Raw genomic sequence first — 22,813 nt, forward strand, 5'->3', positions numbered from 1 at the left:
AGTTCATTCAATTAAAATTTAATAAGTTATGGATTTAGTTACTTGGGAAGTAAACATATGACTGCATACTCCTCCTGAAAAAGCATTTTAATATGCAAAGATTTGTCAGTGTCACATAACGCGAGCAATCAAAATCCCAACCAAGAAGTGCAATAAGCAGGGCAAGAGATATATTGTACACCCAAGCATGTACATTTGTACATATACAAGCCTTTTGTTGTGTAGTAATTTCAGCGAAAAACAACTTCATAGTTCTGTGCAGTGCTAATACTGTGCTCTGCTTCTGAGTCTGTTTGATGTCTGCTCCATGTGTGGGTGGTTTGACCTCATCAACTTATTTCTTTTGATGTTTTCCCGTTCTGCATCGTTCAGGTAAGTGTCTGGCAGACATATTTTACGTACATTATGCTGTTCACATTTCCAAACAGTCACTTTAAGAGTGGGAGGTTTCATACCAGGAAATGAAAAATTAACACCTTATCTCAAGTGTGTTACATCTTCCCCGATGCAGGCTCTCGTAGTACACTAAAGAAGCGCATGAGAAATGTATTTTGCCATTTTTCTTCGTAAGGAGGACAAGAAAAGATGAAGGATACATCATGAGATGAATTAGTTTGAAGAAAACCTTTTTTTCCACATTTAATGCAATTATTTTTGTGCTTAAGTACAAATTTAAAGTAATTATAAGCTCAAGTCAAAACTAACACACATAATCAGTTTAGTTTACCTTCTTGGCTAAAGCCTTGAACACCCCCCAGAACAACTTTGTAGACAGGTAGAGTTCTTCTTCAGATGCACAACCCTGCTCACCCTGCCTGCCAGACTGGGAGTAGTACTTCCACCTTTGCTCATAGTGACTGGTCAAGAGCTGATAGATGAAAGTCGTGATTAGTTAACAAAATTATTTTCATATTCAGTGTGTGGCAAGCCCAAATTTAATTATCCACCTTTAGAGGCATTTTGCTGTGGTCTGTCAGATGAAGGACATCAAAGACAAGCCGACGAAGGAGAGGCTGCATCATAGGTGGCTGGAGTTTACTGAGGACCAAGGGTTGCAGAATTAGTCACATAAACAGATTAATTCCACATCAGCCAACACAACAACCCTTCCCCTACACACACACATCCACACACTCACGCACAACGATATTTTTGACTGATTAGTACATCTCAGAAGGATGACATAACTCAGAAAATGCCATTAGCAAAATGTTAATAAATCCAATAATTAACATCACACTCTTGTTCATTTAATATGCCAATTATCTGGATTTGGAAAATGAGAATTCCCAGTGATTCATTATATATAATGAGTGGGAATAAGCTGTATCTGGATTGGTTAATATTTTGCTGTTGCTATTTTTTCAAACAGCAGCCTGACACTGATGTCAGCGGATATAGGAAGGAAATGTTGTAATAATTCCGAAATTAAGAGCCAAACATAGTGAAACCAGCTGTCAAACCATTTATTTCGGATATGTAGGTGAATCTAGTTTGGATGCTGTTGCAAATAAACCTCAATGACCCAAAAACTGAAAAATGCAATATTGAATTATGATACTCAAGGGAGGAACAACACTTCCCCTAAATATATAGCTCTCATTCAGAGAACCCCACCCATTTAATGCCATATTATATAGACTGTCACATTCTTTGACCTTGTCCTCTGTTTTTCATTCATACCAGTTGAACACCCTACCTGCACAAAGCCAACAGACAGTCTTCTGTAGTGTCTCTCTGAGCCTTGGTCAAGCTAAGAGCCCTCGAGAGGCGGTAGACTGCCTGAATGAGAGAATCAACCAGCAAGATGTGGTCCTCTAAATCATGGAAAAGAACTGAATATTTGGTGAGAAGGGGAAGAACAGCAGTACACAAGTATCTATTGACGGCCAGAGCCATATCAGTGGATCCTAGGTCAGCCTGCAAAGGGAAAAAAAGAGGTTTAACTTATGGGTGTGAAGTTTCCCCAGATTACATAAGAAGTGGTGGATGTTATAGAGTTTAATGGAAAACAAAAATTAATATTTCTCAGCTTACAGTGTCAAGAGAGACAGCTGCCTGAAGGTCAGGCAGAAAGCCAACTTCTAGAAGGTGGAGAAGAAAACTCTGACTCTCAACACCATAAACCCGATCCAGGAACAGCACCATGGCTGCTTTGTGGTCTGGGCAGAACACTGTAGATAGGTCAGGCTCAACCAATGCACCATCTGGAAAAGCAAGACAAGATTAGATCTGATGACCAAGGTCATATTAACATATTATGTACTTTACATCTACTGTGAAAACTATGTGGTCCCATCTCTCTGTGTGAAAGAATGGTTTGGGACTGTCTAATATCTGATAAGGCGCTTAGCCTCAGTTGCCTCCGTCCACCTCCACTATTTTTCCACAGCGATTGTGGAGTGAGGCATCAATGTCTAATGAGTTAGAAAAAAGCCACAGCTGCCAAAGTCTGGCCAATGTGGCCTATTCAACCTTTAGAGACTGAAGGGATTTGAAAGGAGATGCTGATGACTCCCTGAAGATCCTGAATAGGGATGAGAGACCTCAGAATGGCCCTGATACGGATTGCCTCTCCTTTGCCTCCTTGAATTAACTGTACAAAAATAAAATAGTCATTCAAGACATAATAACAACAACTTTCACAATACAAATTAATAAAATAACTGGTCATAAGTGTTACAAAATTTCAGTGTCATAACATATGATAACCTGTTTTTTAACCTCATACTGACTCGTCCTGTGAGTTACTTTCGATTTTATTTTTAAATTCACCTTTCAGTCAAAATTAACATGTATTTAATTTAAAAAAATAATTACTGGTGTTATTCACTGTCAATATATAAAAATACAGTTAAACTGACATTATTGCATTTAAATATCTTAATGTACTTTATCTAAAGAACATCAATGTGCCTTTGATGCAAAAAAAGTCCCCTTCTTTTAATTCACCTGTGCACTTTGGCGCTATGTTTTCAGACACTTTCAGTCAGGTAGACACGCTCAAAATCTGATGGCTCGAGGAGCTGATGCAATGTTCACCATTTCATTTATTCACCCTGTTGAGGGTTTTCCAAATCAAGGCTGGGTACTCTATCATCAATATGAATAATAGGACCTGACCAGTAAATCTGTCTTTAATGGCTTATTGCAGTATACTGAATGTTGGCCAACAAGGGACAACAATCTCTATTAGAGTAAGTCCAAACTAGGTCTGAGAATATCTTTAAAACATTAAAAAACCTGTGACCAAGTGTGGGTTACATAATAAATATTAGGCAAAATGCAATGCAGCATCTAAAATGCACACTTTTGTCTGAGGTTTATTCTTTTAACAGAAGTTTGCAGACTCTCTTCATTAGGCTTTATTGGTTGAGACATGAGTAGATATTGATGTGGAAGAGCTGATGATAGCTAAGGGAACACTTACATGCATCTCCGGAGCACAGCGACCGAGCAAGTCAATAAGAGCTGAGTAGAAGGTCATGATGGCGTGCCCCATGTGAATGACATCATCATCGCTGTCTTGGACAACATCTCTATTACAGGACACAATCATAACAATCAAAAGCCTGCAATGACCTGATATTATCTATCACGGATTATCAACATATATTACTGGTGGCCTCTACAGATAGAAGCTAATGTGTACAGATTCTTTTGTTGCTTGTTACAGTTACTTCCACTGATTCTGGATTTACAATATTTCTAAGTCCATTTTAAATATTTTTTTTTTTAATTATGTGACTGCATATATCTGATACTGACAGCGCTCTGTTGGAATGATAATTGGTACAAGGGCCATCCATAGAAGGGTCTTCAGAGATCTTGATGGCTTCTTCCATGGCTGCTAAGAGACCATTTCCCCCATCACCTCGCAGCGCAGGGCCAAAACACTCAGGTCGACGAATCAATAGCCTCAACACCACATAAGCATTCTCCTCGACACTCTCACCTGTGACCAATCAACACACAGCTTTGATTTTTATTCTTCAATATCTGCCATAACAATAAATATATTAACAAAGACTCTCACAAAGAAAACTGATCAATTTAAACAGCTAGAGGATAAAAATGTTATATATCTTCTGTAGAGTGATATAAAACAATATACTGCACAACTCAAGTGCTGCACAGAGACGAGGTGAAGCTGTAAATACTGAGGAGCACTTGGTACAGAAAGCCATTGCCATTTGGCTGAACTGTCAACAGCCTCAAGGGCAATTTGAACAGATGACTTTTGGGCACCGCTTCAGACTAAGGAAAATCAATAGCAGAGTGAATTACCTCTAGTGCAAATACTGCAGCTTAATTAGGAGCGTGACATGTTGCAGCCTCTTGTTCCTTTTTAAATTAGCATTTTGCTCCTATCAACACTGTGTTTTAAGTTTCAGAAGCAATAAATGACCTGCATGCTCTGCAAATGAAATGTATATAAGAATTAAATGTATATTATACAGTATACTCTATTAGTATTAATTAAGCTTGCACTTTTTTTATTAAATTGGCAAGCTAAAAATTTTCGTGTGACAGATCAAATACCATAATCGAGCCAGCCAAATGTATGTAACGACTCACGTGTAACTTTGTTGCAAATATCAGGGTGACCTTTTAGTCCATGTTTTCATATTTTAAAAAAAATACAGTATGAACAAATATACTAAAAATGAAAACTTAAATCTTTAATTTACCATTGCAGAAGACAGCAAAACATAGAAAATCCAGATAACGCTCGCCCTCCACAGGGTTCCACCCTATATCGCAATAACCTTTTGCCACTAGCATTGGACAGCTCTGGAGACCACAGCCAGCAAGGCACAGAACCACCTGGAAAAAAGATAAGACTTATCAGCAATAAGTACTTATTTGCTCAAGCTGAATCTCTTTCTTAACATTATAGCTTTCTTAGAAACTGAACTTTAATATTATAAATATATTTATTATATTTAAGCTCCACTGTCTATATATAGTGCTGCATTTCCCCTGCACCTTGAATCATATTTATTAATTATACATTATTATTGACATGAAGGAAGCCAGTATACTGTCTACAGAATGACTAATGGACTGTAACATTTCTGGTCAATACAGAGTTACCTTCTCCAGGTCTGATTCCCTCAGTGATAAGGCCAATTCATTATTATCCATAACTGAAGCTGCAGCCACATCCAGAGGAGTGGATCCACGCATGGACGGTGAAGCTTTGCAAAAACAAAAAAACATAAAACAACTGAAACATGGGCTCAAACTCTCCATAATGCCAGGCTATTAGTATAAGGGCAAAACACAATAATGTATATCGGTGTAGTTTACTTCTTTTTTTTTTTTTTTTTTTGAAAATATTTTTATTGAAAAAAGAAAACAGTACTTGCAGTTACCGAAATACAATCAACCTTTCTTAATTTTCCTAAGTAAATTAACACATATATATATATATATGAAAAAAACAACAAAAAAAACAAAAAAACAAAACACAACGCCCCCCCCCCCCCCCCCCCCAGTCCCACACAGATCAACACAACCATCAAACATATTAGAGGAATATAACAGTAACAAAAGTAGATTTAAACAGGCAATACCTCTAGACTAGCAAAATAAGAGATAAAGGGTTGCCACTTGTGAAAAAATTTGGCTGTGCAACCTCTCAACGTATATTTAATTTTTTCAAGTTTTAAAAAAAACATGACATCTTTAAGCCACCGGGAAATAGTAGGATACTTAGCAGACTTCCAATGCAACAATATTAGACGTCTCGCTAATAGGGATGTGAAGGCTATAATATCCCTTTGTGTGGAATCAAGTGTAAGTGAGCGAGCAGGAATCCCAAACACAGCAATCAGAGGACAAGGATGAAGAGTTACCCCAAGAACAGTTGACATAATAGCAAAATACCTTGTCCAGAAACCTTGTAGCTCAGGGCACAGGAAAAACATGTGGCTAAGGTGACAAGGAGAACCATGGCATTTATCACATTTATTTTCCACTTCTGGATACAATTCAGAAAGTCTAGACTTAGAGAAATGCACCCTGTGTATGACCTTAAATTGAATAAGTCCAAGACGAGCACAGGAGGTGGAAGATCGTATCCTCGTTATAGCCCGTTCCCAAGACTCCTCATGTATTCGAAATCCCAGTTCTTCTTCCCATGTACGCTTAAGCTTAACATTAGAGTGGTTACTAAAAGACAGAATAGCATCATAGAGTTTCGAAATGGTTCCTCTGTGATGAGGAACAAATGATAACGTAGTTTCCCACTGCTGTTCTGGAGGTAAAGAGGGGAAATTTGGGAAACACTTAGCAACAAAATTTCGAATTTGAAAATAGCGAAACAAATGGGTAACAGGGAGATTGTAACGAGAAGACAAGTTGGGAAAACTATCGAAAACACCATCCACATATAAATGTTTGAACTGTTTTATACCCTTGTCACACCACACTGAAAATGTCGAGTCCAAAAGTGAAGGGGGAAACAAATGGTTTTCGCTTAGAGGACCCGAGGAAGACGGCATTACAAAATTAAAGTGACGTCTAAACTGAAACCAGATTTTGAGTGTGTTAAGAACCACCTGATTATCAGTGTACAGAGAGGGTCTCACGGGTAAAGAGGAATAGAGCAAAGCCGGTAAAGAAGAGCCCTTACATGATGATAGCTCCAATTTACACCACGAGGAACCAGAAGATTTTAGCCAGTAGCAAAGTTTATGGATGTGAGCGGCCCAGTAATAGACTAAAAAATTAGGTAATGCAAGTCCTCCACTAAATCTGCATCGCTGCAGCAAAGTTTTAGAGACCCTAGGTGGCTTCCCTCCCCAAATGAAAGAACCAATAATCTTGTCCAGTGAAACAAAAAAATGTTTCGGCAAAAATAAGGGAATTGACTGAAATAAAAATAAAAATTTTGGTAAGATGTTCATTTTAACAACGTTAATCTTACCGATTAAAGAAAGGGGGAGATTACCCCATCTTTGAATATCAGATGTGACCCTAGATATAAGAGGAGACAAATTTGCTGATTTAAGGCCAGCTAGAGAGCGAGTCACGTTAATCCCTAAGTACTTAAACCCAGACGGACTGAGACGAAAGGGTAGATCGGACTGTTGAAGTTGACGTGCTGCCGTATTAACAGGAAAACACTCACTTTTCCCCAAATTCAATTTATAACCTGAAAACGAACTGAAGTTCTCCAGAATACTTAAAACAGCAGGGATGGAGCATGCGGGGTCAGTCATATATAATAACAAGTCATCCGCATACAATGATACTTTATGTGTAATTCCATTATGGATGATTCCCCTGAATACAGAAGAAGATCGCAATGTAATAGACAGAGGCTCGATGGCAATGGCAAAGAGTAAGGGAGACAAAGGGCAACCTTGACGACAACCACGACCCAGCGCAAAATAATCAGAGTAAACATCATTAGTATGAACACTGGCTTTAGGGGACGAATAAAGAAGCCGAATCCAGGAAATAAATTTATCACCAAAACCAAATTTCTCTAAAACTGCAAACAAGTACTCCCACTCCACCCTATCGAAAGCCTTTTCAGCATCTAAAGAAATCACAAGTTCAGGAAGTTCAGATAGACGCTTTGAGTAAATAACATTAAAGAGTGTACGGGTATTAAAAAACAATTGCCGTCCCTTTATAAAGCCATTCTGCTCTTCAGATATAATTCGAGGAAGCACATCCTCAAGGCGAGATGAAATTACTTTAGCCAATACCTTTGCATCGGCATTAAGCAGAGATAATGGCCTGTAGGAACCACAGGAGGTTGGGTCCTTGTCATTTTTGAGCATAACAGTGTGCGCGTAACAGTAAACATGTTTTTTTTAAAAAGGGAAAAAATAAAAAGGAAACCAACCAACCAAAAAAAGATCTCACAGTACAAAATATGACTTCCTCAGAAGGAGAACTTTCCAACAAATCACCGAAAGTGCATAAAATTTAAAAAAACAAAAAACAAAAACAACATACATAAATAGATAAACAATTAAAACAAAAACAACCAAACAAAAAAATAAATAAATAAAAATTTAACAGAAACGAAAAACAACTCAGTCCTATGCAAATCAATGCAGCAAGCTTGGAGAAGATTGTGCCGGACTGGTCCGAAGTTCAAGAGTATATTATATGATCCCGTTTCAATAAATAACAATGAAAATAAAAGGAACCAGCACACCAACAGTACAATAACCAGCACAATGGCCTAAGAAAACAATGCACAGGTGGCGTTAAACCTAAGGAGACCGTGAACCCTTAGCAGCATTACAGTATCAAACTGAGGAGCTAACGAGGCTCACCCAGAAATCAAAGTTTTGACATAATCACTGGCCTCCTCTGCCGAAACAAAGTCCTTCTCGACACCCTTATATGTGATGCGGAGTCGCGCTGGATGAAGCAGGCCATACCGAACACCGTCAATGCCACGGAGTTGCTGCCTGACCGTGTTGAATGCAGCACGAGCCCGTGCCACCCTGGCGGTGTAGTCGGGGAAGACTGAGATTGTCCGATCTCCAACTTTAATCTGTCGGCGTTCTCTAGCCGGTGTAGTTTACTTCTATATATTTTCAGTAAACTACAATCAAAAATGTTTCAAGTTTGGTCTTTACAAAAGACCAGTGAGATTATATAGCAGAGAAACTGACATTTACCTAGCCCGACACTGCTGTTTTCCAATAAGTAGCTGAGGTGGTCAAACAAGGCTCCCTGATTGTGTCGGCTGATACGGCAAAAATAGCACAGGAATCGACAGCAGCTGGCAACCATCTTAGGAAAGGTAATCTCCTAGAAATAGTAAATTAAAACAAGCACACAGAGAAAGCAAACTGTAAAGGGGCAGACGCTGAGTGATCAGACTGAATCATGCAAATTAGCCACAAGAGAAATTAATTTGAACTCCAACCTTTAAACTAAAAATAAACATCTAAACTTTGATTTCATGTTTTTCCTCCACATTATTTCTATACATTTGAGCTATTTTCTCACCTTTATTTGCCCTTCTCCAAGAACATTGACCATCACCTCCATCACAGTCTCATGCATCGACAATGCCCTCATTAGGTTTGGATGTTGGTAGAAAACTTTATTATTCATGATATCTCTGTAGATGTTACCAAAAATGTAAGAAAACTTGTGGCACCACATGGTAATGGAAACTTGGACACTAATAAATTATACAAGAGCAACTAATCATTCTTACCCTAGTCGTCTGATCATCAACCTCTCTTCCTCTTTCCCCATGCGAACACTGAGGAGGGAGCGGATTTGGCCCAAGGAGGACAAGAGTGCCATGGTGTCCTCCAGTGACGACTGCTTGATGGTATAAGCTTTGAATAAGGGTCCTTCCATTAGGCCCCTGAGGCCCTGATACTGGCGGTGCAGCAATGAGAAGATAGCACTGACTAGTTCAGGGTCCTCAATCTCACTTTCTTGAGCCCAGTGCACCATTGTTTCAGAGATCATCTTTTTGAGGGACTCTGAAAGAGTAACACCAGGTGAGAAGCAGAGATAAAAGGACAGGCTTGAAATCCTATTATCTGTGTTTAAATGACAAATTGATTAATTGATGTGTGTGATATAGCAACACATTGGAAATGTCATTTATTAGGTAATAACAATTTTGTTATTATGTCACTTACAGTAAATATTGCATTGCCAGTGTTGGGGTACTGTGATAGTTTTACTTTGTCATGTTTTGTCATGTTTTTACTTGAGTTCTAAAGATTCATCAGTTATATGCATAGTGGACAGACACGCTTGCACTGCAATCAGGGGACTTCAGTTCACGTGCAGGAGAGAAAAGCAGTGGCGCAGTCTACAACTTATTAGAAGTGGAAAAATGAACACTTCTTTCATTTGTTGTGCACTAAAGGACAAAAACCCGTGGGTAAAGTGCAAACTGTATCTCGGTTATAAACACCTGCTGATAACACAATTCTTTGCAAGCATCTGCAAAGATAACACAAAGCTAGAGCAGAACCCAGACTCATGTTTAGGCAGAGTGTAAACCAGCCTCAGCCAAACATCCAGAGCTTGATCTAAACAAAAGCAGCGATGAACGATCAGCGTTGTAGAACTGTAGGCTTTATTTCTAGCTGGGAATGTTTGTAACCAATTTAAAATCTGCTAAAACCAGACTGCTCCCAGGGTTCAAGTTTCCACATCATAGGGTCTCTTCCTGTCTCCCTGGCTTAATTCCTTTGAGCCTGTTTACCTCCTGCTACCAATGGCTATTCTGTTACTGGGCAGCATTATGAATGAAGCAGTTTAATCTCTAAGATTTTGTGGTTGTGGTAATGGTTAATGGCCTTTCTGATGCAGCTTATGTTAAATTACAAGCCAAATGGTCAAACTTATGAACCTTCCTTTTCTTTGATGTTTGACATTTTTGTAGAGACAAACCCTATTTGATGTAAACTTTGCTTTGAGACTTAACGTAGTCTAACATCAATCAATGACTCAATCAACAGCTTATAATAGTTTTTCGTGACTTTCTTCAGGTTAGTTTTTTTTTCTCTATTGTGTTTAAACTGGATGTGCTATAGACCTAGAAAGTGCATTTCTTGATGGCAAGCTACCCTTTCTATTTAATTCAACTAGAACTGACAACATTGTGGTAGAAAACACGATAGATATTTCCAGATTGCTGTGATGATGATTATGAAGAGGTCTTACGAAGCTGGTTTTCAACTTTGCTATCAGCTATGTATTCATATATACTTAAACATCATAAACACTTGAGGTTTATATAGTTAAATGGTAATTATGTGACAATGCCACAAACACGCCACATTACAGGGTAAAACAGGTGTAATTTAAGTTATGTGTCAAATTACTTTCTACAGGAAGCAACTGAGCAATAAGTTACTTATCACTTAAGTTATATGCAACACATTCATTCTATGCGTAATGACATCAAAACTAGGCATGGCCTAATATAACATCTCCTTCACCAACATTATGTTTGTATGGTTTGTTAGTAACCAAAAACATGCTGCGTGATCACAGGTGCAGTTAAATAAAATGACTTATAAAGGTGATAAAATGCAACAGGACAGCAAAATGTGCAAAGTAAGAAAAAACAACTTGTATTCACTGGGGCTATGTGAAGAACACCCGTCTATATCCATTGATGACTTATTACTGCCAAAGACTCTCGCCACAAGACAGAGAAGTCGTTCTTTTAGAGACATCTCTGCATCCTCTTCATCCTCTGAGGTGCTGGCCAAATCAATGCCTGTAGAATGACAACAGCATAAAATGGGATTTAATCAGTGCTTTCTTGGAGCGTTTTTATAATTCCCTAGCTCAATAAAAATTCAATCAGTCAAAGATAAGCTGTGTTCCAACCACAGTGTGTCTCGAGAAGGTGATGGAAGTCTTGAAGAAGCTCCTGGATTTCCACTGGACACGGAGAGTTCTCCTGCTGCGCATCTTCTCTGAAGGTCAGCAGCATATTGATCTTTAGTCAGGTGAGAGATTACAATATTTATAGACAATCAGCAAGTGTGTGTTACATGCTTTCTTCAGAGTTACAGCTACATTACATAAACCAATGCAAAACAAATGCTATAACTTTATCCTTTTAGTTAGTATTCATATCGTGCAACCTGCTCCTGTGGTGGTAACCGGAACTCCTTTGTCTTGCGAGCAGTGAGGGCAGCAGACATGTTGAGCGCCTGCATGACCTGGTTGTAGCGAAACCGCTGGTTCTCCTGCAGCTGGCCAACAAAGCTGTCGGAGAAAGCAATCACAGCTTCTACCCTGTGGCGAACCTGGCAGTCACACAGGTAGGATAGCAAGTGGCAGAGCTAGAAAAAGAAATAAAGCAGTCCTTCATGGCTAATTTTAAACATACTTAAAGGATTCAAACAACACAGCACATGAAGCTAATCCCCAGTGACCCACAGAGAAGAAAGAGCATTATCAAAAAAAACATTTTTTTGCAGATTGGTTCACCTCAAGTTTGACAGCTTCTGGAAGCTTCATTTGAAGAAGTCCTTGTTTAACAGTGTAACTTTCTTCAGTGATCACTCCTTTCTGCTCTTCTTCATCATCACTAGTTTCTTCTTCCAACTTCCCTATGGGTGTTCCAGGCCTTGCAAATGCACCTTGCTCCATGAGTCTAAGAATCTTCCCTAAGTCTTCATCCCTACACACCCCCATAACCAAGAGGCTGTAGAAAAGTCTTAATAAAGGAACAAGCAAAAGTTCGAAATTGCCTCCTGCAGGATCCCTTACATCCTGACCCACAGCCCAAACTGCAGCAGTCAGCATCTCCACGGTAAGATTCTTTAAAACGTCCAGAGGGATTTCTGGGCTGTCTTTGCAGGCTATTTCCAGTGCACTAGCTCCTTCTATGCAATCGCTTCTGATAAAGCAAGGAGTTGAAAAATGCATCTGAGGTTTAAGGGATGTGCTACAGCTAGCACTTGGTATTCCCTCTGGAGGTTGTCTATCCCCACCATTAATAGGACTGGGATAAAGGGTGATTTCTCTGGTTTGGTCAGTCATAGGAACTATGTATTCATGGTTCATCATAAGACAGGCTGTGGTGTAGCTGCTGAGGAAAACCTTGAGGACAAAAACAATAAAATGTATTCAGATATTCTCCAAAGACCAGGACGTACTTATTCTTTTGTCAGTTAATGTTATCTAACCTCCAACAAGCAGTCACCTGAAAAAGCAGCTGATAAAATGCAGACCGGAGCAGGCCAGGGAGGTAGGGATCCTGAATAGCATAAAGAATCTGCGACTGGTCCACATGACTGCAGAGGGCATGGCAAACTCTGGTGTTGCCAAGAGCACATAAAGAGCAGTAGAGCAGGAGGGTATTGTTGTGAAAGGTCAAGAGGTCATCAAGCTCCGACAGTTCCAAAATGTCAAGACACCTACATGAATAGCATCAAAAAGCAAATGCAACTTCACTGTTATTAACCCTAAATCTAATTAAAGCTTTTGCACCAACATCATTTGGAACAAAATTTCTTTATTTTCTTGAAAATATTTCTTTGTTCTTAAATCTGTAAAAGATCAAATCCTGTCTTCTTAACCTGTTTTCATTAGGAATGTGAAGGATCATGGCTTGTAAGGGCTCACGGCATTGAATTCTCCAGCCGTGACATTCATCTGGTTGATCAACCAACACTTTCAGTGCTCTGTCTGGTACTCTAGTCCATGAAGCAGGCCTCAGCCACTGGACCTGAACCCTAGGAGGACACTGAGGAGTGACATTCCTTGACTGGCTCCGAAGCAAACCTGAGGACAGTGGCATCACATTCTGGATTCGAGAAGAAGACAAATAAAGGAAATTATGTCATACATGATACTTTTAGGATGGTATGAAAAACAAACTGAAGTTCAGGCTAACATCTTGCGTTGTAATTTATTACTCTTCAAATTTGTCCACAAAATAAGCAAAACCTGCTTAAAAAAATAAAAAGTATCTTAGCCAGGTTTAATAATGAAAGTTGAATTACCTTGATGCGTCCCAGTTCAAACTGAAACATGTTTTTGGTGGTGGGTTTGACAAAAACAGCAGGAAAGAGCTTTGTACTTGCCTCCACCTGATTTGCAGGGAAACAGTTTATGCTCAGTTTAATAATGCAGTCCAACAACTTGCCTGTTACTGACATTATAACATTAGCAGCCCCACCCATATGGAAAAGATATATATAAATCTTATAAAGTTTGTATCTGTCTTGTGTGAAACTTGTATGAAAAGCATACAAGAGTTAAAACACATATAAGATCCCTTGAAGGATTATATAATGAAACTTGTATGTTTTGGATGCTTACTAAAAAAAATATATGAAAGTAATGAGAAAGTGGCCACTTTCATGAGTAAATCATATATGTTTTTACTATTTCTTTTCCATATGGGCAAGTTCAGTCCCAAGTGTTACATACATAGTAGGGCTGTGCGATATGACCAAAATCTCATGTCCCGACAACGATATATATATCACAAAAATGTTACATTTTCTGTAAATTCTGTAACTCTCGGGCAACTCGATATGCGTGAAGTCTTTTTTTCTAGCTAGTCGTGTACCTGGAGTCAAGTGTTTTGACCAATGCATGAAACTACATTTTTAGACATTTTCTTTGTGAGTATTTACATGGCGTGCTGCAGGGAAAAGCCTGTTCTAACGTTTGAGTCTAAGGTTTATTTTTTAGCACCTGACAGCTCTTTTTTGCTTCTCATCTGTAAACATTCTGCGTACTCTTTCACGTGATTCAGTTTATTTTGAAAAATCTCAACAGGATCTTCAGCTTTATTGTGAAAGGTTTATGTGGAAAATAAACAAGCAGACGGCGGAGCCACGCGATGGTTTTACCGTCGTTGTTGCTAACAACAACGCATAAAAACAGTCGCTTGTCCGTCCGTAGTGTGCTTATTTTAATCATAAGAGAAAGAGAGAACTTTAAGAAATTACAGTGACCATCAAAATGATGAAAAAATATTGCCGTAAACAGGTTATTTTGCGAAATCACGAAACAAACTATAGAGTAATATGAAATGATAGACGTTTTGATATCGTCATCCGATATATATCGTTATATCGAACAGTATGAGACATAATGCATAAAACTTAAATTTATTAAAGTAAAAAATACATTAAAAAAACACAGTTTGTTGTGTGACCTACTTGGTAGAAAGTGGCCATCTCCACTCCACTGGAGGTAAATGTAAGCAGACCAGTGGTTGTGTCAATCAAACAGCCAATTTCCAATCCTGTGCTTCTCCGACTCTGAGACAGGCCTGTTGCCTCTCCAGCACAAACCATATAGCATTTAGACCGCTTTACACTATGTAGACAGAGGGGTATTGTCTGTTTAATGGAAATTTACAGCACACTGCAATATAACACCTCTGCAGTAAATATAGTAATTACAGCAGATGAAGGATAATTATGAAAAAAAACCCAACTCTATTCAGTCAAAATTCAAAATTCTTGATACAGTCACCTAAAATACTAAATAAAACTGTTTTGTTGTTCACCAACCTTTCCTGGACTTTGCCACTGTCATCTCCAAGGGTGACAGTCACAGTGTGGACATTGTCAGTGTTAAATGTCATGTCATGCTGATGAAAGTCAGAGGTCACCCAGCCTACCCACACATTGAATGGCTCCTGGCCTGGAAGAACCCGCACTGAGTAGTAATACTGAAACAGAAAGGTTAGTTGGTGTCACTGTTTGGTATTTGCATCTTGCATTCAACAGTTTTATTGCGGCAGGTAATTATACGTGCTGGCAAAGAAGTGAAGCACACTGCATTACAATTAGTTTTGTATTGTGTATTTTCACATGATGACGAGAAGATAAAGCCTTACTCTGGAGCTCTGGATAAGGTGATCATAGTTATCCTTGTCGACTACAACGTCTTCGAGGAGCCGTGCAGATGAGTTACTGCTGACTAAGCCTGGTTTGGTCTTCTTCAGCATAAACCTTACAGACAAAGAAACGCAAATTAATTTCAGCAAAGCACAGTTATTGTGTTATTTTGCATTCAATTTTAAAGGAGATGGACCCTCATTCCATACTTTCTTCATTTTCCTTTCTCTACCACCTACCGCTGTTTCAGTCTTGATGTTTTGTCGTTACTATGATCTTTATAGTTGAGCTCATCTCTTGAACCAGCATAGCTGTGGGCTGACTTCATCAGCACCTCAAAGTCAGAGTCCACCTCCTCCTGCTCTTTCCTTTCTAAAAGGACAACAGGCATTAATTACAGCAGGGCCCCTGGGAGCTTAAGCAGGCTCATCAAGGTCATAATGGCAGAATATCAATAGCATAGACAGTGGATAATCTGGATAGCTGCAGCTATGCAAGTCACCCACACTAACTGTTTCTCCCAGTAGCCTAATAATAATAACAACAGATCTTGATTCAGGTCTAGAGATATTTGCTTGTTGAAATTATGTCAAACTAAACAGAGCTTTAATGTGGTCCGATGTAACATGTTCTCAAAAAAAGATTTCAAACTTGAACATACTGTATATAACATCAATAAACCTGAGCTTGGAGAGAGAGCACTGGAGGCCACAGGAAGCACCCCCCCTGGTGGGCTTCTGAGGACAGCAGCACATCCGACAGACATGCTGAGGCGATAATAGCCCATCTCACTTTCTCCACCATGGTGCGGTTGCATACACTGGGAGACCCTCAGGCTGGATAAGGAATCTGCTGAGCCACTGACTCTTGTAACCTTGAAAAAGATTTGAGCAAGGTTTTCAGGATCAGTGTTAACTGATCACCACTACTAGCAACTCTAGGTCATCAAGGTCTGTAGATGGGTGAAGGAAACCTTGTATATATGGTAAGTTTACCTGTAAATAGTGATCATCAGGTAGTATGGAGGTAAACTGCGGCTGTTTCCAACTCATCCACAGAGCTGGGTCTCTGGCCATGTTGATGGCAAAAGGTCTATACCCCTCCTGCAGGCCACACACAGTAAAGTATTGCAAAGAGCCTACTTGGCGTCCCAGATTCAGCCTCCCCACCTGGTTCACCCCAACACTAACCACAGGTAATAGGCCTGGAAGACACGGGAAGTGGCAATATAGTTTTCCGATATTAGACTTTTAAATAAAGGTATAGTAAAGCTATATCAAAATGCAGCAGAAAGTATAAAGCCAAAAACTTTTACAGACCATCTCTAATATCAAAGTCCTTGGCAGTCAGCTCCGATCCTCTGTCATTAAACAGCAGCTCTCCATTGAGCGTAACCATCATGGTGCATTCATCCATGTCCACCAAGCAACCCACCACATCACCTCTCAGCCATGGACGTCCCAGGGGCTCGCCGCCCTGATGGTACCACTGAGCCTGAAAGCAACATTGAGTTAGAAGGAAAGAGACAAGTGCAAAAAGCCAAAGGCAAAAAAAAAAACAACCCAGAAGAGCCAATACAAGACATGTCATAAAGTATATTTTGCATGAGGTTACTGCTATCTATTTGAAGAGTTATCTAAAAACTCTACATTTTTTTAATAATCCATATACCACATGTTAGTACCAAAATATGATACGTATGGAAAACAAATCACTAAAAATTGGAACTGTTTGATCTTAATTAATCATATCAACACAGCTTTGGAGTAACTGAGACCTTCTGTGTTGGTCAACCAACAATATGAGGTCAGGAGTCACTGCAAGGATATGCAACTAACGTGACACAATATGCAGACATTAGAAGGTCCAAAAAAAGTAACTAATGTTTCAGTTTCTTTCAATAGATACTTGTCTGTGCCTACATATCTCCTTCTGTCTGCTCTCTAAAACGTCACCTAGTCTCAGTTATAGTTATATAGCAAGAAAAAACAGTTAATTAAAGTTTATTAGTTAAGTAAATTCAAAAAAGATGAAAATAAATAAATATGCATTAACAAAGCCATTATAATTTGGGCCGATTCCCATTCAGCTACTGTAATGGTCAGTAGTCAAAGTAAGAAATGTCAAATTTAATTATATCTCACCTCAAATCCATCAAAGACATATGCTTGGTCATCTGAGCCAAGCTCTTTATCTGGGGTACAGCCTGGTCGGGCCCAGCCCACTCTCATATTCCCTGCTGTCAGTATTTCATATTCAAAATACCACTTCCCCTGGGTCACAGCATATGATTTATCTGGTCTGAACACTCTGCATTTCTCAGCAGAGAAGAAACATGGCTTTGATAATGTAGCTGTAAAGCCAAGAAACAGGAAACATATTGTTATTTGCCATAAACGTATTTCCAAAAAAGTTGGAATGCTGGATACAATGTAAGAGACAGCAGAAAATCCCCACTAATCATCAAAACCCTACATCTACACATATGTCTAAATAAATAAACATGTAATAAAAATATATTTGTCATGTTTAACATTCATTAGATTATTTTCTACATAAATATGTGCTAAAGATTATTTGCAAATCCTAGCAATCTAGGTTTATTTACATTTTCTACAACGCCCCAAGTTTCGTTTTTGGGAAAAGCGTTGTAGAACAAAATCCCTCTGGGAAAACAATGGTGACAAATACTGCAGTATGATTAATATACAAATAAACCTTTGTTTACTACTTTGTTAATATATCGCAGTTGAACTTACACCGATTACCTTACATATGATGTGCACTAAGCTACAGTTTTATAACAGATCTTTGAAACATACTGTGTTCCTGGTTTAGGGGCTCCAGGCTGTAGCCGTATGCCAGCAGGGTACAGACAGCCTCTCTGACGCTCTCTCTTCCCACTCTCCGAGTTCTTTCATCAAGAAGGCTGTAGGGCAGAAGGTAAGGGCTCTGCTTTGCTTTTATATCCTAAAAGTACAGACGCAAGGAGCAAGAAGGGCAACTATGTTTGACGCTATACAATTATCTCATGGTATAACCTTTTGCTACTATGTGAATATCTATATAAAGTATATTATAACTATTTTAACACTCTGGAAAAAGTACTTTTGTGTAAAATGAAACAAACTGAAGTAATCCAGCACAGAACATAAACCTGTTGCGCTCCATAAGTCCATCCCTGTTTGATTCTCTCTCTGGCCCATACGTTGTGTTCATTCTCCGCCAGCAAGTTAACTGCTTCCTCGTGGTCTGAGCTCAGAGACACCTGGCTCAGGTCTACTGGAGCAGGCCTGTAGCCAGTCATCTGCTCATACCTAAGACAGAAAACAAAGCAAAAAAGACAGAGATGTGACAGGATCACAGTTACAGTTCCTGAATGTTAAACAGTATTTTTGTATCATTCCTGTATAAAATACTTTCAACTGCCTTGAGTAAACAAAATGCTCACTTTTTCCCTCCTGGCCTACACCCTGCTTGAACCGCACGAAACAAATAAAGCAGAACATCAATAAACGTTAAAGAAATATAAATAATAAATAAATAAACAAAATTGCATTTAAAAAGTGGGGGAAGAAAAATTCTCAGAGAATTTAAAGGAGCCAACATATGACTAAAGGCTGCAAAGGAAAAATACACACTTCAAACATCTTGAGTTAGCGTTTGAAAAGAGTGTGTTCAGTAGGCGGTGGTTTGTGATGTTCATTGTGCTGTTGTACTGTTTTATCGCAGTTAAACTATTCTTTGACATAAGCTGTAAGTTTTAAAAAGAATTTGTTTGCAAGGATGGCTCAAAGGAGAGTGTTGAAATTGAAGTGAGATGTTCTCCTAGTGCAAGCATACGAGATCAAATGAATATGAACTGCAGTTGTGTATCCTCTCTTTATTGTAGCCTCATAAAATGAGTTACCATTACCACCATAAGATGGTCCTTATCTTTTTCTGCTACTTTAATTTAGACATGATGCAACTCACAGCTGAACCAGACTAAATTAAATCAAACATGATATTACATTATGCTTGGATAGGCTCCAGCAACCCCATGACCCTAAACTGGATAAGCAGATAAGAAAAAGGATATATGCATAAATCTTGCATAGTGGATTTTTGTTTTTTTAGTGGATTTTCACTTACTTGACAGGAAGTCTCATGTATTTCATGTGTTTCTCAGCATGATCATCCATCAATCCGATGTGGAAACCAAGTGCCAGCAGGGTCCTCCAATGAAGAATAAAACTTTGAAAATTCACTACTGCAGCAGACACTACTTACTAATTACTAAATATTAGATTTGAAAAGCACAAGGTCTGTCACAATCTTTTTTTTTTTATAAAAATCGTTCCAATAAATAAATAAAAATTAAATGAAAATAATAATCAAGCACACTGGGTTTTTATTATTATTATTATTATCATCCATCCATTCGCTTCCGCTTATCCTTTTCAGGGTCGCGGGGGGTGCTGGAGCCTATCCCAGCTGTCATAGGGCGAAAGGCGGGGTAGACCCTGGACCGGTCGCCAGTCTGTCACAGGGCTAACACACAGAGACAGACAACCATTCGCGCTCACATTCACTCCCACATTCACACCTAGTGGCAATTTGGATTAATCGATTAACCTATCCCCACAAACTGGACGTCTTTGGATGGTGGGACGAAGCCAGAGTACCCAGAGGGAACCCACACAAACACAGGGAGAACATGCAAACTCCACACAGAAAGACCCTGGCCTGACGGTGGAATTGAACTCAGGACCTTCTTGCTGTGCGGCAACAGTGCTAACCACCGTGCTGCATCATTATTATTATTATTATTGTATGAAACAGAACAGAGCTCACCTGAGTGTGTCCTGTGCCATCTGAAGGTTCTGGTTTCTCTCATGCTCTGGCAACTTGGAGAACTCCACCAGACAAGGATCATGTCTCTTACCTTCATCCCTCACCTGTTTGAGAGAGACGTTATTTTGCAAGGCAAGCAAAAACCATGTGGATTTCTTAAAAAGTAATCATAATGATGATTCATTAGAGTGTCATTGAGACTCATTTCCTTACGTTTTGCTTCAAAGGAGTCTTTCTTTGGAAACAAATTAGCTAACAGCATTACAGTCTTTGTACCTGACCATTTTAACAGAAATGTTCTTTTTTTGCTTGCTTGTTTAAGACACTTCAAACTGACCGATGATTTATTCAACCATAAGAAAGCACCAAACTCAAAAGATAAACCAGTGTTGTGGCAACACATAACAGAAAGCTGAGCAATTTTAAATTGAAATTTTAGATACTTTGTTACTAGCAGCCGGTCACAAAAACACATCATTTGCTCAGATTTCTTTAGCTGACAAATGCCAAAGATAACACAGGCTGACAGGTATAAAATAGTATTTTCTGCACCAACAAGATGATTCCTAAAGAGCTATTAGTTGAAAATTTGGCATATCTAGGCATGATGTGCAATGTGCCCATAAATTGAGGAAACTGGACAAGTGAAGGGTCAAGAAAGATTGGCAAGCTTAAAAAAAAAAAATCTACAGAAGATGTCATGTCCTTCAGGTGATCCATCTGCTGTTTGCTGAAGCCTCATCAGAAATGCTCTCAGCAGCTGTCAAGAAGCTATTGTTAAGGAAGGAAAATGTGGGGAAAAGCCCGAGGAATGCCAAATTGCACAAGAAATGGACAGAAAATCACTGACAGCAGGTTTTATGGAGTAATGAATCCAAATTTTGTTAGGATGCCACCACTCCTGCATGCACACAGCCCTGCCATAACAGAAGATCGCGATCAGAACATGGACCCAGCATCGTGGATGCCCTCCTTAACGGTGTCGTTCTATGCTGCCTTCCAGGGTGTGCTGCCTTCCGCGCGGCCGGCCTCCGGACTTGCTCCGTCACGGTCGCTGGCTTCGCGGTCAGTGCTGTTGTTTTGTTATGTTTTGGACTTTTGTTCCCTGTGTTTTGGTTTCTGGCTCCTTGTGTTTCGTTTGTTTCGTTTGCTATTTGGTTCAAATAATCATCAGTGTATATATGGAGAAGGTACAACAGTAAGTGTGAAACTGTTACATTTTGGGTCTGCATTTCAGCTAGTGGTGTTAGGGATCTTGTGAAAACTGATGGAATTATGAACGCAGATGAGTGCCATCAGGTTTTGATCCACCATACAATACCATCTTTCAGCATGACAGTGATGCCAAACACACTCCCAGTGCAGTCATGGACTGGCCTCCCAGGAGCCTAGGCATCCGGCATCAATAATCATAGCCGAGAAAGGAACAAAAGGCAGCCAACATCCAAAGTAGAGCGTTGAATGTCCTTCAAGAAGCCTGGATAACTTTTCCTAAAGACTACTTAAAGTAATTACAAGAGAGCTTGCCAAACAGAATTTAGGCTGTGTTGAAGAATAAAGGTCGTCACACCAAATACTGATTTTCAAGCTTATTAAAACTTACTCTGTTTGCCTTACATACTTCACTCCATGGATATCTGTATGTTTCAATAAATCAGTGCATTTATTTTTCCTTTTCCTCTTTAAATATATGAAGAAATGAGGGGTGGATCAAGACTTTTATACAATACTGCATATCAGTTATGCAATTTTATAAAATTATACATTTTGTGTCTTTTCTTACTGGTCCATGTGTCCATCCGAGATCAATCTTGTCCATTACCCAGAGCTCGTGGATATTCTCAGCCATTTTTTCTCGAATGTCCTCAAGTTGTGGAGGCAATACCACCTGTAGGGTAAAAGTACTGCATAAGTAGCTAAACTACTCTGAGATGGTGTCATTTCTCTGAGCAAATGATTCTCTACAAATTAGTTATAAAGACTTTAAGTATACAAACATTTCATCTTTGTAAAACAAGATTTACCTTGCTGATATCTATTGTTGTCGGAGTGAAGGTAACTGGAGTGACAGGCACTAAGGGGCCAATAAGCTCTTGTTTCCCTTCACCATGATCCAAAATGTATTCCTGACACAGCTGTACCTTCAGTCTGACTTTTGGGAGAAGAGCTTCAGAGCAAGAAGCATAACCTGGAGGTGGCAGGAAGCGAAACTCTCCATGCCTTCCCCCAAACAGAAAACGAACTCTTGTTTTGTTTTCCAAGAAAAGAGGAAGAGAAAATTTATTGTTTTGTGGATTTCTTGAAAAAAAAAACATAAAAAAAAAAAAACAACCCAAAAAAACAATAATAGTGTTGATACTAACTTTACTCCAGCAGAGAAGCTGACCACAGGATAAAGAAGTCCATTAGCATTGAAGTTCTCAAACATGCCCTGCACAGGCAGACCATTGACCCGGAATGAGATGCAGGGAATGCTGAGGTCAAGGCAGCAGCTAACGACATCATCATCTTTTAGTAGGTGAGGGAACGGGGAGCTGACTTTCCGGCTCACGCAGCCTAAGATTCAGGAGACACACTCATTAGTCTTCATATTTACATTTTTAATGTTTCTGTACAACTTAAAATGAGAATTCAAGTGC

The 22,813-nt window shown here is 39.2% G+C and overlaps 1 protein-coding gene across 3 annotated transcripts in view; it reads right to left on the reverse strand.

Annotated features, from left to right (window-relative positions):
• The window catches only part of ryr2b (ryanodine receptor 2b (cardiac)), an 86,060-nt gene that overhangs the window by 43,763 nt on the left and 19,484 nt on the right, over positions 1-22,813 (reverse strand). For all 3 annotated transcript variants that reach the window (XM_080868749.1, XM_080868747.1, XM_080868748.1), the window contains exons 19-52: positions 22,538-22,730; positions 22,199-22,418; positions 21,958-22,062; positions 20,175-20,278; positions 19,473-19,556; positions 18,496-18,655; positions 18,161-18,308; positions 17,483-17,691; positions 16,658-16,832; positions 16,334-16,542; positions 16,020-16,212; positions 15,578-15,710; positions 15,338-15,452; positions 15,009-15,169; positions 14,652-14,811; positions 13,482-13,568; positions 13,056-13,282; positions 12,680-12,893; positions 11,962-12,576; positions 11,613-11,813; positions 11,353-11,464; positions 11,099-11,239; positions 9,203-9,479; positions 8,989-9,103; positions 8,655-8,787; positions 5,098-5,201; positions 4,692-4,827; positions 3,769-3,955; positions 3,431-3,539; positions 2,476-2,596; positions 2,038-2,207; positions 1,700-1,920; positions 948-1,038; positions 728-868 (exon numbers count right to left, since the gene is read on the reverse strand). In XM_080868749.1, coding sequence (XP_080724875.1) covers positions 728-868; positions 948-1,038; positions 1,700-1,920; positions 2,038-2,207; positions 2,476-2,596; positions 3,431-3,539; positions 3,769-3,955; positions 4,692-4,827; positions 5,098-5,201; positions 8,655-8,787; positions 8,989-9,103; positions 9,203-9,479; positions 11,099-11,239; positions 11,353-11,464; positions 11,613-11,813; positions 11,962-12,576; positions 12,680-12,893; positions 13,056-13,282; positions 13,482-13,568; positions 14,652-14,811; positions 15,009-15,169; positions 15,338-15,452; positions 15,578-15,710; positions 16,020-16,212; positions 16,334-16,542; positions 16,658-16,832; positions 17,483-17,691; positions 18,161-18,308; positions 18,496-18,655; positions 19,473-19,556; positions 20,175-20,278; positions 21,958-22,062; positions 22,199-22,418; positions 22,538-22,730 — 5,771 coding nt within the window. The remainder of the gene's footprint in view (positions 1-727; positions 869-947; positions 1,039-1,699; positions 1,921-2,037; positions 2,208-2,475; positions 2,597-3,430; positions 3,540-3,768; positions 3,956-4,691; positions 4,828-5,097; positions 5,202-8,654; positions 8,788-8,988; positions 9,104-9,202; positions 9,480-11,098; positions 11,240-11,352; positions 11,465-11,612; positions 11,814-11,961; positions 12,577-12,679; positions 12,894-13,055; positions 13,283-13,481; positions 13,569-14,651; positions 14,812-15,008; positions 15,170-15,337; positions 15,453-15,577; positions 15,711-16,019; positions 16,213-16,333; positions 16,543-16,657; positions 16,833-17,482; positions 17,692-18,160; positions 18,309-18,495; positions 18,656-19,472; positions 19,557-20,174; positions 20,279-21,957; positions 22,063-22,198; positions 22,419-22,537; positions 22,731-22,813) is intronic.

Source organism: Rhamphochromis sp. 'chilingali', assembly GCF_963969265.1.
Source record: "Rhamphochromis sp. 'chilingali' genome assembly, chromosome: 20".
NCBI lineage: Eukaryota > Metazoa > Chordata > Actinopteri > Cichliformes > Cichlidae > Rhamphochromis > Rhamphochromis sp. 'chilingali'.